The sequence below is a fragment of the Periplaneta americana genome, chromosome 11, assembly GCF_040183065.1.
Source record: "Periplaneta americana isolate PAMFEO1 chromosome 11, P.americana_PAMFEO1_priV1, whole genome shotgun sequence".
In the NCBI taxonomy this organism is placed as follows: Eukaryota; Metazoa; Arthropoda; class Insecta; order Blattodea; family Blattidae; genus Periplaneta; species Periplaneta americana.
In genome coordinates this window covers 52931169-52944770 of record NC_091127.1, presented here as the reverse complement: position 1 = coordinate 52944770, position 13602 = coordinate 52931169, and the positions used below count along the sequence as shown (strand labels likewise).

The 13602-nt window shown below is 36.1% G+C and overlaps 1 protein-coding gene across 1 annotated transcript in view; it reads left to right on the top strand.

Annotated features, from left to right (window-relative positions):
• Positions 1–13602, top strand: part of Cda4 (chitin deacetylase Cda4) — a 122356-nt gene that overhangs the window by 96098 nt on the left and 12656 nt on the right. Inside the window, exons 3-5 of the mRNA XM_069839435.1 lie at positions 1385–1496; positions 8850–8977; positions 13186–13391. Of these exons, the coding sequence (XP_069695536.1) occupies positions 1385–1496; positions 8850–8977; positions 13186–13391 (446 nt within the window). The remainder of the gene's footprint in view (positions 1–1384; positions 1497–8849; positions 8978–13185; positions 13392–13602) is intronic.

Genomic DNA, 13602 nt, shown 5'->3' with positions numbered 1-13602 from the left:
CGCAGAGATCTGCGATCAGCTGCTATTGGAATGGAATGGAATTTACGAGAAGGGGACACTATGGCCACAGTCTAGTATATACAGTCACGAAGTTTGAGTTGTGAGGGTACTAGGAACAAAAGACTGTGCAGGTACTATTTCGCATTGTCTGTGATGAGGCGATAGTACCGATCCTAGTGGTTAGCAACTATCCATGGATGCATATTTACTACGTAATGAGCTTCGTGCCTGTATATACTAGACTGTCCTATGGCCCAGTACTGCGACCTGTTACGATCTATTGCGCTAGCCCACAAACTAGGATCATTCCCAAACCCACACTGGATGACTACACTAAGATTCGCTACTTACGCAGGTTTCGAGCAGGCAACCCCTCTCGTCCCTAGGCCAGTCCCTCCGTGCATGGAATGATGACGAAATGGAGAAATGGTGGTGGAATAATGTAGATGCCTAATTTGGGGAAAAAAGGAGAACCCCAAGAAAAACTCCAATTGCGGAATTTCCAGATCTGACCGGGACTCGAATAGGCCGGATAGGCCAGAAATCTGGCCACTCTCAGCTGCTATGAAATTATACTGGATGTGTCAGTATAACGTAAAAAAACTGAAAGTTAGAATTTATAAAACATTATCTTACCGGTTGTTCTGTACGGTTGTGAAACTTGGACTATCATTTTGAAAGAGGAACAGAGGTTAAGGTGTTCGAGAATAAGGTGCTTAGAAAAATATTTGGGGCTAAGAGGGATGAAGTTACAGGAGAATAGAGAAAGTTGCACAACACAGAACTGCACGCCTTTACCTAACATAATTAGAAACATTAAATCCAGACCTTTGAGATGGGCAGGGCATGTAGCACATATGGGTGAATCCAGAAATGTGTAGAGAGTTTTAGTTGGGAGACCTGAAGTAAAAGACCTTTGGTGAGACCGAGACGTAGATGGGAGGATAATATTAAAATGGATTTGAGGGAGGTGGGATATGATGATAGGGACTGGATTAATCTTGCTCAGGATAGGGACCGATGACGGAGTTAAATGAGGATGGCAATGAACCTCCGGGTTTCTTAAAAGCCATTTGTGTTAGTATAACGCAGTCCGAGCGCAGCTTATTCGTAGCTCGTGAAGTCAAAGTACATCACACACGTGTGGCGGACGATCTCAACTGCAACATGTCGGCCATTCGTATTGTCATTTTTAATAATTCACAAATTTCTCTTCATAATGACAAGTTTGACTACCCTAACCAATATCTCCTGGCTTAGTTACCTCGTAAGTGATGCCTTACTGGTGTTACTTATAAGGTTCCAACCTGTCTTCAGACTGTTGACTAAACAACAACAATGATACGTTACGTGTGTCCCTAATTTTTATGTATTTTCATTTCAGTGCGTAGATGGGTATCCGTATCTTAACAGATGTCCTTCAGGACTTTACTTTGATGACATCAACAAGCTGTGTACCTTCAAAAATGAGGCTCGATGTGGCCCCATTGCTACAAGTAAGTCTCGTTAAATTTACACGTCCGATTTATTTATAAAATCCATACTATGTATGTATGTATGTATGTATGTATGTATGTATGTATGTATGTATGTATGTATGTATGTATGTATATATGTATGTACTGTATGTATGTACAAGGAGTAATCAATATATTTCCGAACTGGTAGTGGTTTATTTTACGACGCTTTATCAACATCTTAGGTTATTTAGCGTCTGAATGAGATGAAGGTGATAATGCTGGTGAAATGAATCCGGGGTCCAGCACCGATAGTTACCCAGCATTTGCTCATATTGGGTTGAGGGAAAACCCCGGAAAAAACCTCAACCACGTAACTTGTCCCAACCGGGAATCGAACCCGGGCCACCTAGTTTCGCGGCCAGACGCGCTAACCGTTACTCCACAGGTGTGGACACTTATATCTTTTGTACCGCTAAACGTACATGTGCGTATCACTGAAGATCGTTGCTTCCATGCCTGTTGAGTCAGTCTATCAAACAGCTGAGCTTCTACACGTGATTTTGTACAAATACTGTATGTCAAATATCTATTGCGATTTTTTCCCGGAATCTCTCCATATACGCCTTATGGCTAGTCTTCTTCTCCGTCTTTCAAGTGATGCATTTAGTATAGATTCCAGGCGTTTCTCGGTTCTGAGTAACTTCTCCGTTTCCTATGTCTTGTGTGTTGCCTACATTCAGGATAGTCCGAAAACTTATTGATTGCCCCTTGTATTTATGTATGTATGTATGTATGTATGTATGTATGCATGTATGCATGTATGTATGTATGTATGAATGGATGGAATTTTTTTGTTTCAGATCAGCCCTGTGTTATAGCCTACAGTTGATCCCTGATTCCTGACACTGTCGTGTCTGAAGTCAAAGGAATTTCTTGAAAATAGGCTATTTAAATCTATTTATTTTTCATAATACAGTTTTGAAACTTCGTACAATAATCAAATGAAAATGAAGCTACATGAAGAGTCCTCTGCAAGAATGATGGATGTCACTTTCTTGTCGAAAACGAACTAAGACTGTCAATGCATAGCTTAAGACATATAGAATGTACATAGAGAGTTATATGGCATTAACACTGATAGTCATTGTCCAGTAATGATCGGAAAATCACAGTTAAGCTTTGAGCGCTAATCATTTCAAACTTTCAATTGCTTCTCCTGCAAAATGTATTCCAAATGACATCCATCATTCTTGCAGTGGACTCTTCACATACATAACTTCATTTGCACGCAATTGGAATAAGATGAATGAATAAATATAGGGCCCATATCTTGTGAAAAGTGTGGTTTGTTTTGACATTGAAATTCGTTCTTCCTCATAGATGTTCCTGAAATAACAACGTTAGTGAAAGTGTTTTGCTTGTGAAGGCATTTTATTTGGAGTATTAGATTATGAGTATCTGACATATCTTGATTAAGACGTCAGTAGAAAGTTAATAGAGCACCTCAATGCTCCTGATATCACCACAATTTCATAGAGATAGGCTGTACTCTAAACTCTATTATTAATAAGGTGGATGCAGAAAGAATTGCCTGGATTAAATATACGGAAGACGAGAAAAATTCTTGTACCCTGGGGCGACAAAGTGCCTTGAGTTGGCCAAGGTAACAGTATTTATATACAGAATTCACATCTTACACAAAAGAGAAAGTTATAACTGACAGAAATGTGTATATTTTCGTCCAATTGAAAGCCAGCTTTCTTCAAGCTTCGTGGAATGTCATGAATTTTTACACACTCTTGCCCAGCATTTAGGAAAACAAAGTTGGCACAGTTCGGAAAGGAAAGGTCCTTGGCGAGGACGTATCTATAGTCTTGAGAATTTGTGTCGTTTGACACTAATTTTCTTTTTACCTTACACTATTTCACCACTCCCTTATTAATTTAATTGTATGCATATTTATTATCGGTTGTTGGAGTCTTCGTAGTTAAGATTGTAAATAATGGATATCGTTGAACAAAATATATTATAATAGCAAATACCACGCCAATCGATAAGATCCAATGAAAACAGTTATCTGTTTCCGAGTTTAAACCTGGCGGAAAGTGGTGAGTTTTTGGCTGAAAAATTCTGAGACTTCCATGAGACGAGGAAATAGTGCAGTTAACCCCATACGGTAGTTCTACTATTTGTAATAAGTTTTCTCATAAATTGACTTATCATACGTCATTTACCTGAGTGAATGCAGGGGCAGCGTTAGCACAGAGCTTGTCACTGCGAAGGCTGAGTGGTCAGACCTTCAACCTATCACGGAGGCGATCCGGATTCGAGTCCCGGTTAAGTCTGAAATTTTTCACTGAAAAATCCATAATGACACTTGTGGTGGACAAGGTCGCAGTTGGGGGTTTTTCTCGGGGTTCTCCGTTTCCCCCATATTAGGCATCTACATCATTCCGTCAACATTTCTCCATTTTGTCATTATTCCGGCTGGCGACGCACGGAGGGGGCTGGCCTAGGCACGAGGAAGGTTGCCTGCTCGACACCTGGGTACGCAGCGAACCTTAGTGTAGTCAGCCGGTGTGGATTTGGGAATGTGCCTAGCTTGAGGGTTAGCGCAATAGATTTTTTTTTTATTTTCGTAGGTTATTTTACGACGCTTTATCAACATCTTAGGTTATTTAGCGTCTGAATGAGCTGAAGGTGATAATGCCGGTGAAATGAGTCCGGGGTCCAACACCGAAAGTTACCCAGCATTTGCTCATATAGGGTTGAGGGAAAACCTCGGAAAAAACCTCAACCAGGTAACTTGCCCCGACCGGGAATCGAACCCGGCCCACCTGGTTTCGCGGCCAGACGCGCTAACCGTTACTCCACGGGTGTGGACTAGCGCAATAGATCATAACAGGTCGCAGTGCTCGCTCATAGTGCCTCTCTTCCGAAATTCCATTCCAGTACAGAGGTTTTGGTGGATCAGTGTCTATCCAAAGTTTATCTTTGTCCACTCTCATATCGTTTCCCATTCAATACAAATCTCCAACGTGGGGCTAAAGCTTATTGCAGAAGACTCTCAATACAATTTACTTTAATTCTATTAATTACACACATATACAAGGTGAACCGTAAATAATGTCATTAATTTTAGGGGGTTATTCTTTGAGATATTTCAAAAAACAAAGTTTAATACAATTTTGTTCGTTTTTTGCTTCATTTTCGAGATAAAAAAAATGTATGTGAAATTTGTCATAGCTTGTTTTGGAAAGGCATTGATTTAATTCCCAAACTGCTCATTCAACCAATTTACGAGAGCAATATATTATGATAATAAGTGATTGAAAGAATTTTAGCTTTGTCCTTTAAATATGCAGAAATTTGATCCCAACAACTGTAACATTGTAAAATTCCTTTGCAGAACGAAAAGTTACATTTATCCGGACCAAATTTCTATATATTTAAAGGACAAAATTAAACTGAGCATATCGGGAATTAAACCAATGGCTTTCCTAAAACACGCTATGAAATGTTTCACGTAAAATAATTTTTATTTCGAAAAGGAAGCAAAAAGGAGCAAAATTATATGGAACTTTTTTGTTTGAAATATCTCAAAGAATAACCTCCTGAAACGAATTATATTAGTTACGGTTCACTCCGTATACATGTAGCTTACAACTTTTTCTTAGCAGTCCGTGATCTAATAGTTTTTATACTTTCCTCTGAATTCAAGGTATGCGGGTTTCATTGCAGCCGAAGGAGTTGGATTTTTATACAGAAAACATTTAAGTGAAACAGCGATTTGACCATGCTGAGGAGTGAAGCATTCTAGAATTTTTCTTGCCTGCAGCGTAGTCAACAGAGTTTGTGAAAAAGTCGTTAAGCAGTGAAAAGTCGCTAAATTACTTGTATTTTGTTATCAATGGAGAAAAGTTTATTCCTATCGCTAAATGGACTTTAAAAAGTCACTGAATTATACAAGGTGGGTCAAAAGTCGCTTTCCCCAATACTCGTTCTCAGGTTTCGTACTTGTACACAAATACAGATGTCATAACTTAACAAATGAATACCTGGTGTAATAAATGGTGGGTTAGCAACCATGTTCGTGCGCCAATTGTTTTTACATTGTCATGTCTTGAAAACAGCCCTCGTTTTGCCGACATGCAGTTGATATGACAACAGGATGGAGCACCACCACATTTCGGTGTAGGAGTGAGGGACTACTTGAAGTAGTAATTCCATGAATGGATCGGCCGTCGTGGCATAACAAAATGACCACCCAGATTATGCGATCTGACAAAATGTGGTTTTTCGCTGAGGGATATCCTGAAAAATTATGTGTTTGCTCCGAAACCGCAGGATCTGCATTAGTTGCAACAGATGATCGAACAGTCATTCGTGAATATCGATGAAAATCGTGAGTTATGTTCTGCCATCTGTAAATCAGTGCGTAGCGTTGAGAATTGTGTATCGAGGAACTGGGCCTCCATTTGGAACAAAATCTATAAAGAAATGTGTAGTTAAATGTAAATTGAATGTAATTAAATGTAAGGAAGTGTTTGAGGAAAGCGACTTTTAACCCACTCTGTATTTAAACAAAACAAAAAGTTAACTTTTTTTTTCACTCTTTGTATGAATAAATTTCATTTTTAAAATTTACCAATTTTTATTATTTTTATTTTATTACGAGCCATTATTTTCAGTTACAATGACAAAAATATAGGCTATTTATTTCCTTTGTATTCAACTATCAGTTTGGACAGCATTGCAAATTCAGAATTATCCCGGATAAAATGTACCACATTGTCTGTGTCATAACTAATTTTTAAGAATGAAAAAATGTAAACTCATATTATGCAATATTCCACCAGACAGTTCTAGGCACTAGAGTGTTTCATCGCCGAGCAATGGGGACTACTAAGAATGGCCGACTCACTCTTTTGAAAGTCTTTGAGTTCTAACCGTTGCTTACGAGATTATACTCGTGAGCAACGGTTCTAACAGTGCATTTTTTTAAATCGAATATTTAACTTCGCTGTTTCAGCTAAGAGATTATATAGCGCCGGTGAAATTGTTGGTAGTAACGAGATGATATTTTGTCGAAATGAGACCGAGGATTCGCCATGAAATTACCTGATATTCGCCTTAAACTTCGAGAAAACATTGGAAAAAGCGCAACCAGGAAATCAGTCCAAGAAGGACTTGACGCGTACCCGCCACCAGTCTCGAATCAACCGCATTGATTCCTGTGGCTGTCTTCTTCAAGGCAGATGTCTTTTCTCTACAGTTTTTATCCCCACAACTTCACTGTATTCTGGTTAGAAACATCTATCATTTGATTCATTTGGAAGTGTCGACGAAATGCTTTCTGAATTGCAAACACATATTCATCGTTCTTAGAAAACATCTCCATAACAAAGGCATGAGGATGTATCGAGCAACTCCCCTCGGTGACTAATACTTGCTTTGGAGCTTCAGAATACGTGGCTTAAGGTAACATTACTGATTTCAACTACTTCGACCGTAGCTTTCTTTAAACAGTCAGAATTATCTTATACCCTGTAGAATCAAAGCATTTAAATACAATCTGTATCATGATATTAATTTTTTAAGCCAACAGAATTCTCTGTCATGGTTTTTATTTTTTATTAACGGATAAAAATTCGCTCCGACACTAGGGATCGAACCTAGGACCTTCAGCTCTACGTACTGAATGCTCTACCACTGAGCTACGCCGGGGCTCCATCCACAGCACCGGATCGAACTCCTCTCCCTGGTTTTTACCTTATGGTCTAATCCATTTTTCAACATGACGTCATATATATGAGCTCTCAAATGGTTAGAAGTTGATAAAGATCAAGGATACAGACAAGAAAGTGAGGGCGAATCATACGAGTTTTGACAGCTGGTAGTGGAAAGGATGGCGCAGATGACGAAGAGTGCGAGGATGAAACCAGGAAGTTACGAAAGTTGCACACGCCCAAGCTAGTATCGCTTCAGACACGCTTTTGTCGTATATAGAAAATTGTGATAACTTTTCTTTACAGATAGGCTATTGTTTTCTTAAGAAATATGCGATAAAAAATCATACAAAAATTAACAATCCTCTAACAAAGCTGATGACATTATTTTTTAAACTAAAATATTTTATGGTATTTCGTAAAACTTGTTTCTTGATTTACGATTCTATTCCACTGCAGTAGATACTGTATAATATTATAATGTTTCGAAATGTTATGTACAAGTACTGTTTCACATCTTGCACTTGATTTTGATATGTATTTTAGTGAATAAACCTGTCAGAGTAAGTAATTTTTACTGGGCTTCAAATAATTCTGTAATACAATTTTTTTCGGATAATTCGCGGTTTTCGATATTTCGCGGAAGTTTGTGCATTAATTACCGCGAATCATCAAGAGTCGACTATATTAAGTGACTTGGGCGGCCGGAAGCCATGGTTTTACACCGTAGGCTACTGTTAGAAAATGTAATCTATATGATGATATTAATTTTTAAGCCAACAGAATTCTCTGTTATGTTTATCATTTTTATTTATTTATTTTATTTGTGGATGGGATCCCGGCGTAGCTCAGTGGTAGAGCATTCAGTGCGTAGAGCTGAAGGTCCTAAGTTCGATCCCCAGTGTTGGAGCAAATTTTTCTCCGTTAATAAATAATAAAAGACCTAAGTAGAAGTTGGACTGTCTTCTCGATTTGCTTATCTTTTCTTCCCAAAAAGACAAGAATTATTGATCAGCCTGTCTTTTTTCTAGTCCTCTGTTGTTTCTTTCTCGGGATTGCAATCGAATAGTTTAATATTTTAATGTGGATGAACCACCACCGCACAGTTCCCAATAACAGGGTCGGCACCAGCAGAAGGACTTCGATGGACAAAACCCCACTCTTCTACCACTGCCACTCCACACAGATGCTCAAAATACAGCGAATGCTTGTTTCAGAACACCTCCAATCAAATTTACGCATTACTTTATTTACTGTTACATTTAGCTGACAAATTTTCCTTTTCAATTATAATACATTAGAGTTTTTCTTTGTCCTCTGATTGAGGTTCTGGCCGATATGTACATCTATTATCAGGCAGTATATCTCACTTGACGATGTGTGTCAGAGGAAGAACAATTGTTTGTATGCATCTGAAGTCTGACTAGCATAATCCTGAAAAAATACCAGAAGAATTTTAATGAGTTTATGTTATATTTGTTTATTCCCTTGTGATCCATGTGAAGAAATCCATTGGAGGAGAATGGTCATATTTATTTTAGTTTATACTTAGTTATCAAAATATCAAAATTAGAAAGTAATTGATTTTTTATCGCCTAAAAATCTTAAAGCAAAATATAGTGTCTGAATTAAGTACCGGTACCATTTCATTGTCTCACAGCTCCTGCTCCCAGCACAGAGCCTCCAGTGGACTTAGCAAAGAAATGCGACACAAGTGCCTGTGTACTGCCATATTGCTTCTGCTCCAGGGATGGCACCCACATCCCAGGCGACCTGGACCCAGAAGATGTAAGTTTTTCCAGACATAATCTCTATTTATAACAATATACATTTAAATTATATGTAAGAGTATGTGAATTATTTCCAAAAGACCTCAAAAGAAAGTAATGCATTTTATTTTTATATTTTAGTACTGGCATTTCAGTTTTCTCAGGCGAAAATACAGAGAGTTTCTATACAGACAGTCCCAGGTAATGATAATTATGTTCCTTCAATTTAATGACGGTAGTGCGGAGCACCTGTCTCGAGGAAGCTAAGCAGTAAGGGGTGGAGTGGGACCAGTCTTATAGGGAAGCATGCACGGACCTGTATGTATGCCAGAATAAACTGCTTGCCACCCAACATTTTTTTTTAAGTAGGTTGTTTTACGACACTGTATCAACATCTTAGGTTATTTAGCGTCTGAAAGAGAATCCCGGTGAAATGAGTCTGGGATCCAGCATCGAAAGTTACCCCGCATTTGCTCAAATTGGGTTGAGGAAAAACCTCGGAAAAAACCTCAACAAGGTAACTTGCCCCAACTGGGATTCGAACCCGGACCACCTGGTTTCGCGGCCAGACGCGCTAACCGTTACTTCACAGGTGTGGACCATATTTTGTTAGGTAGATGTTGAAATGGGACCGGTCTGCATAGGAACTCTCTGTATATTAATTACTTAGGCCTACGTCTTTAAAAAGTGTAAAAATTAAATTCGTCAATCTATTATACAGTACATATTATTTATCTGTAGCAATTTTTATTCATTATACCTTTATATAATTCAAATTTCCATGGTATACAGTTTTATTCAATTGATCAAATTATTTTCTGATCAATAAGTAATTAACTTCTATAAATACTGGTAAAATAAATGTTATTGTTGTTGTTTTCTAATGCCAGGCATTTGACAATAAAATCATTTGACCTCTTGCACTCCAATATTTTTCAAAGATGTCATGGTCAGCCACTGAAACAAGATTTTGAGGTGTTAGCTGATGTTATACCACCACATTCCATTGTAAGATGTTTAGTTGATTCTGTACCATTAAAGTAGTCCCCGCCCGGAGATTCGATTGGCGGACTATTTTACTTTCAGATAATTTTACCTTAAATGTACTCATTTCATATTGGAGTGGTTAAATGACAAATGGCCGATTTAAGTGAACACATATTTTAACGTTTTGGTGGCTACTTCATCCACACACAACCCCCACAATGTCTGGAGGATCACACCTGCTGTTGGTCGACAGGTCTACTGGACCTAGTTGGGAGTTCTTGTTGATCACCAGGTTTCCCTCCTTAAGACACTGGAGGACGATTTTAGTGCCATAGCAGGTCAGCACTAGGAACGTTTGCATAAATTTAGTTTCAAAACAGTGAAACTTAATTTGCACTGCAACTACAAATACTAGCAATCACTGTTTCCTATTTTCAGAAATAGTAGAAAATTTAATAGGCATGACAAAATATTTTAATTGATATATAATATTGCATATAGATAGACTACAAATTTAAAACTTGCAAAATTTAAAACTGCAGAACGTTTGTTATTTCGGATCAACAGTGGAACAAAACAGAACATCAGATTTTGAAATAGGAGAATAAATACCGTAATAGAAAAAAAAGAATTTGAATGCTCATTTATTGTTTTATGGAGCAGTAATATTTTATATAAAGCAGAAACTAACATATTTTTTAAATTAACAGCAAAACATAATGTTTTATGGGGCTGAAACATGAATTTTAAATAAGAAACATCAGAATAAATAAAATTACTTGCTATAGAAATTGATTTTTGGAGATGTTCAGCTAGGAAATCCAAAAAAGATAAAACAACACAGTTATAAAAGTTATCGTAGATGTAAAAGAAAATATCCTTAAAGAATTGAAAAGAAAAGATTGATATGACAAGGATATGTATAACAAGAATGCCCGACAACTCATTGTCAAGCACAGTTTTGGAGTTGGAAGACGGCAAAATAATAAGAAGAAGATGATGAGCCAACCTTTCAAGTGAGTTGTCATAAATAATCGTACAGTGCACGTGTCGTCTCTCCTTCTGGCAAAGTCAGATATAAAGCATATTAGGTCTAAATACCTATAATTACACGTAACCTGCCACATCTTCTGCGAAGAAAAAAAAAAAGTCTTGTGGCATGTTTTGTAACTAGCAGCAACTTTTCTGCAAATTTCTTCTTAAAATACACTTCTTCTTGTGATGTCATCTTGATCAGAAATAATTCTAGTGTTGATATGTTTAAAAGGTACGTATGTCTGAATTCTATCTGATTTTTTCTCACAACATTGAAAACTCTGAGAGATACACTTACTACTGCAAATGCAACTTTACTTAATGTATTATATTCACTTTAATTTATAAAATCTGCATTTTTGGCCCTATTTGGGAATCTTTGAATATTATATTTAAGAGATAATTGAAACATTGTTTGTGTGTAAAATATCTACAACTTCTGTACATCTACTTAAGAAATTCAGTCACAATTAGACATTTATTTACACATTTTTTCCTCCTTTTTCTAGAAAGAAATGTAGGCCTATTATCGGTATATTCTTGCCATAATAATTTTCCCTTTGGCCTTAATGTCGTAATAATGGGGATGAGTCTGTAATAACTAGCACTTCTGCAAGATTATCCAAGATATGGATGGATGAGGAGTAATACAGTATACAAAAACTTATAATCGGGAAGGTGATACTCAGATAGAGCATTCTGCAGGAGCAAAATAATACATTCTTTGCAGAAATTTTTCTTATCTAATTCTATTTGTAACAGTTTGTATTTGTATTTTTATTAACCTTCTAATACATAAAAAAGTAAAAATAAATCTCATATAATTATCTATTTTAGTTCTAAATTATATTTACATAACCTTTTATTTTTCTATAAAGGGGTAAACGTAAGTTGCCCTGCACTACTATCGGTATTTCCTATTGATTTATATTAGTAACATTTCACGATTTATTGTATTAGGATTTATTTATTTTTATTTTTAATTTAAGTGTATTAATTTAAGTAAAGTTAATAGAAGACTTGAACTTCTTTGTTATATTTTCAAATGATGATTTTATAAATGATAATGATTTTATAAAGAGGAATCCTAAACTAAAATTATTAAACAATACATTATTAAAAAAACAAGTGCTTGAACTGTTTTTAAAATTATAATTATGTAAATTCTTATCCTTTATTTTTTGTCATTCTAACAATGTCGTATTCTTAACTTAGTGTGTTTATGTATATGTAACATTTGTTTGTTTTTGTTTTTTCCTTATTCTTTATAAATTTTATATGCAATTACAGTTAATAGTTTAATCACAGTTGTGATTATTATTTTTTTTCTTCTATCCAGTTTCCATTATTGGTCACACCCGACCTCAAGCATTTTGCTTTCTCGGATGTGACCCAGTTACAATTGTATTTATACAACAATTTGTAATATGTATTTGAATATGAGATCGGTAATCAATTTCGAATTTTGAAGAATATCCATATACGAGTATTACAATAGTATTGTAAAATTTTTGTTAATGTATGTAATTTTTGCTTGCAATAATAAACCTAATAATATAATCTAATCTAATCTAACCTAATCTAATCTAATTTAATCTAATCTAATCTTTAAAGTGGAAAGAAGGAGTGAGGTGAAAGAATTTTCCAAAGCTGAATTTCCAACCTGGATATATCAACAGATGTCAACTCATACTTTTATAAAAATGGTTACCAATCAGGAGACCAATCCTGCACATGAATGGTTTTCGGCAACTGTGCACAAAGAAAAATTTGTAATCTGTTCCTCATTTCCACCTAATACCTCTTGAGGACTTACATAACCCCATGTCATTTTTTTATTAAAAAATGTCCTGTTACTGGTCTATGAAATGAGAGAAGAGTAATTAAAATGGAGTTTGCTATTGGAATGACATTAAAAATTGAGGGAAATGGAAGAATTTTGGAATCATCTCATCCTTGATCTTCCTTATAGTCAGCATTACCGGTATTTGAAGATTTAATTCAAGTTTGTGGAATGACAAGTTTGCTCTCTACCACAGAGATGCTGGAAGGACCAAACTTCACTTTTACTTAAATTTTGTTTTAAAGCTTAGAAATTCACTTGCTGTTAATGTTGAAGTATTCTGAATATATTATACATAATATATTATCGTTGAAAGATTGTAGTCTTCATAAATTCTAATATGAAATGTCTCTTCATTTCAGACTCCTCAGATAATAATGATGACATTTGATGGAGCAGTAAACCTCAACAACTTCGATCACTACCAGCGAGTTTTTACAAGTGACAGGAAAAACCCAAATGGCTGTGCCATACGAGGAACCTTTTTTGTGTCTCACGAATACAGTAATTATCACATGATCCAAACTCTGGCTCATAATGGCCATGAGATAGCGACAGAGACTATTTCGTAAGTATACACAAGTCAGATTTCTTCAGTTAAATTAAGAATGTTAAAATGAATTGGTTTCAAACGTCAATTTAGAGGAAAAAATATAAAGGAAAATATTGTATTCGTACTACGAAGTTTCTCAAAAGATTTTGGAATGTAGAAATTAAAAACAGTAGCATTTTTTAATAGACTACCAAGCAAAATCACATTAAACAACACATTTCTGGGA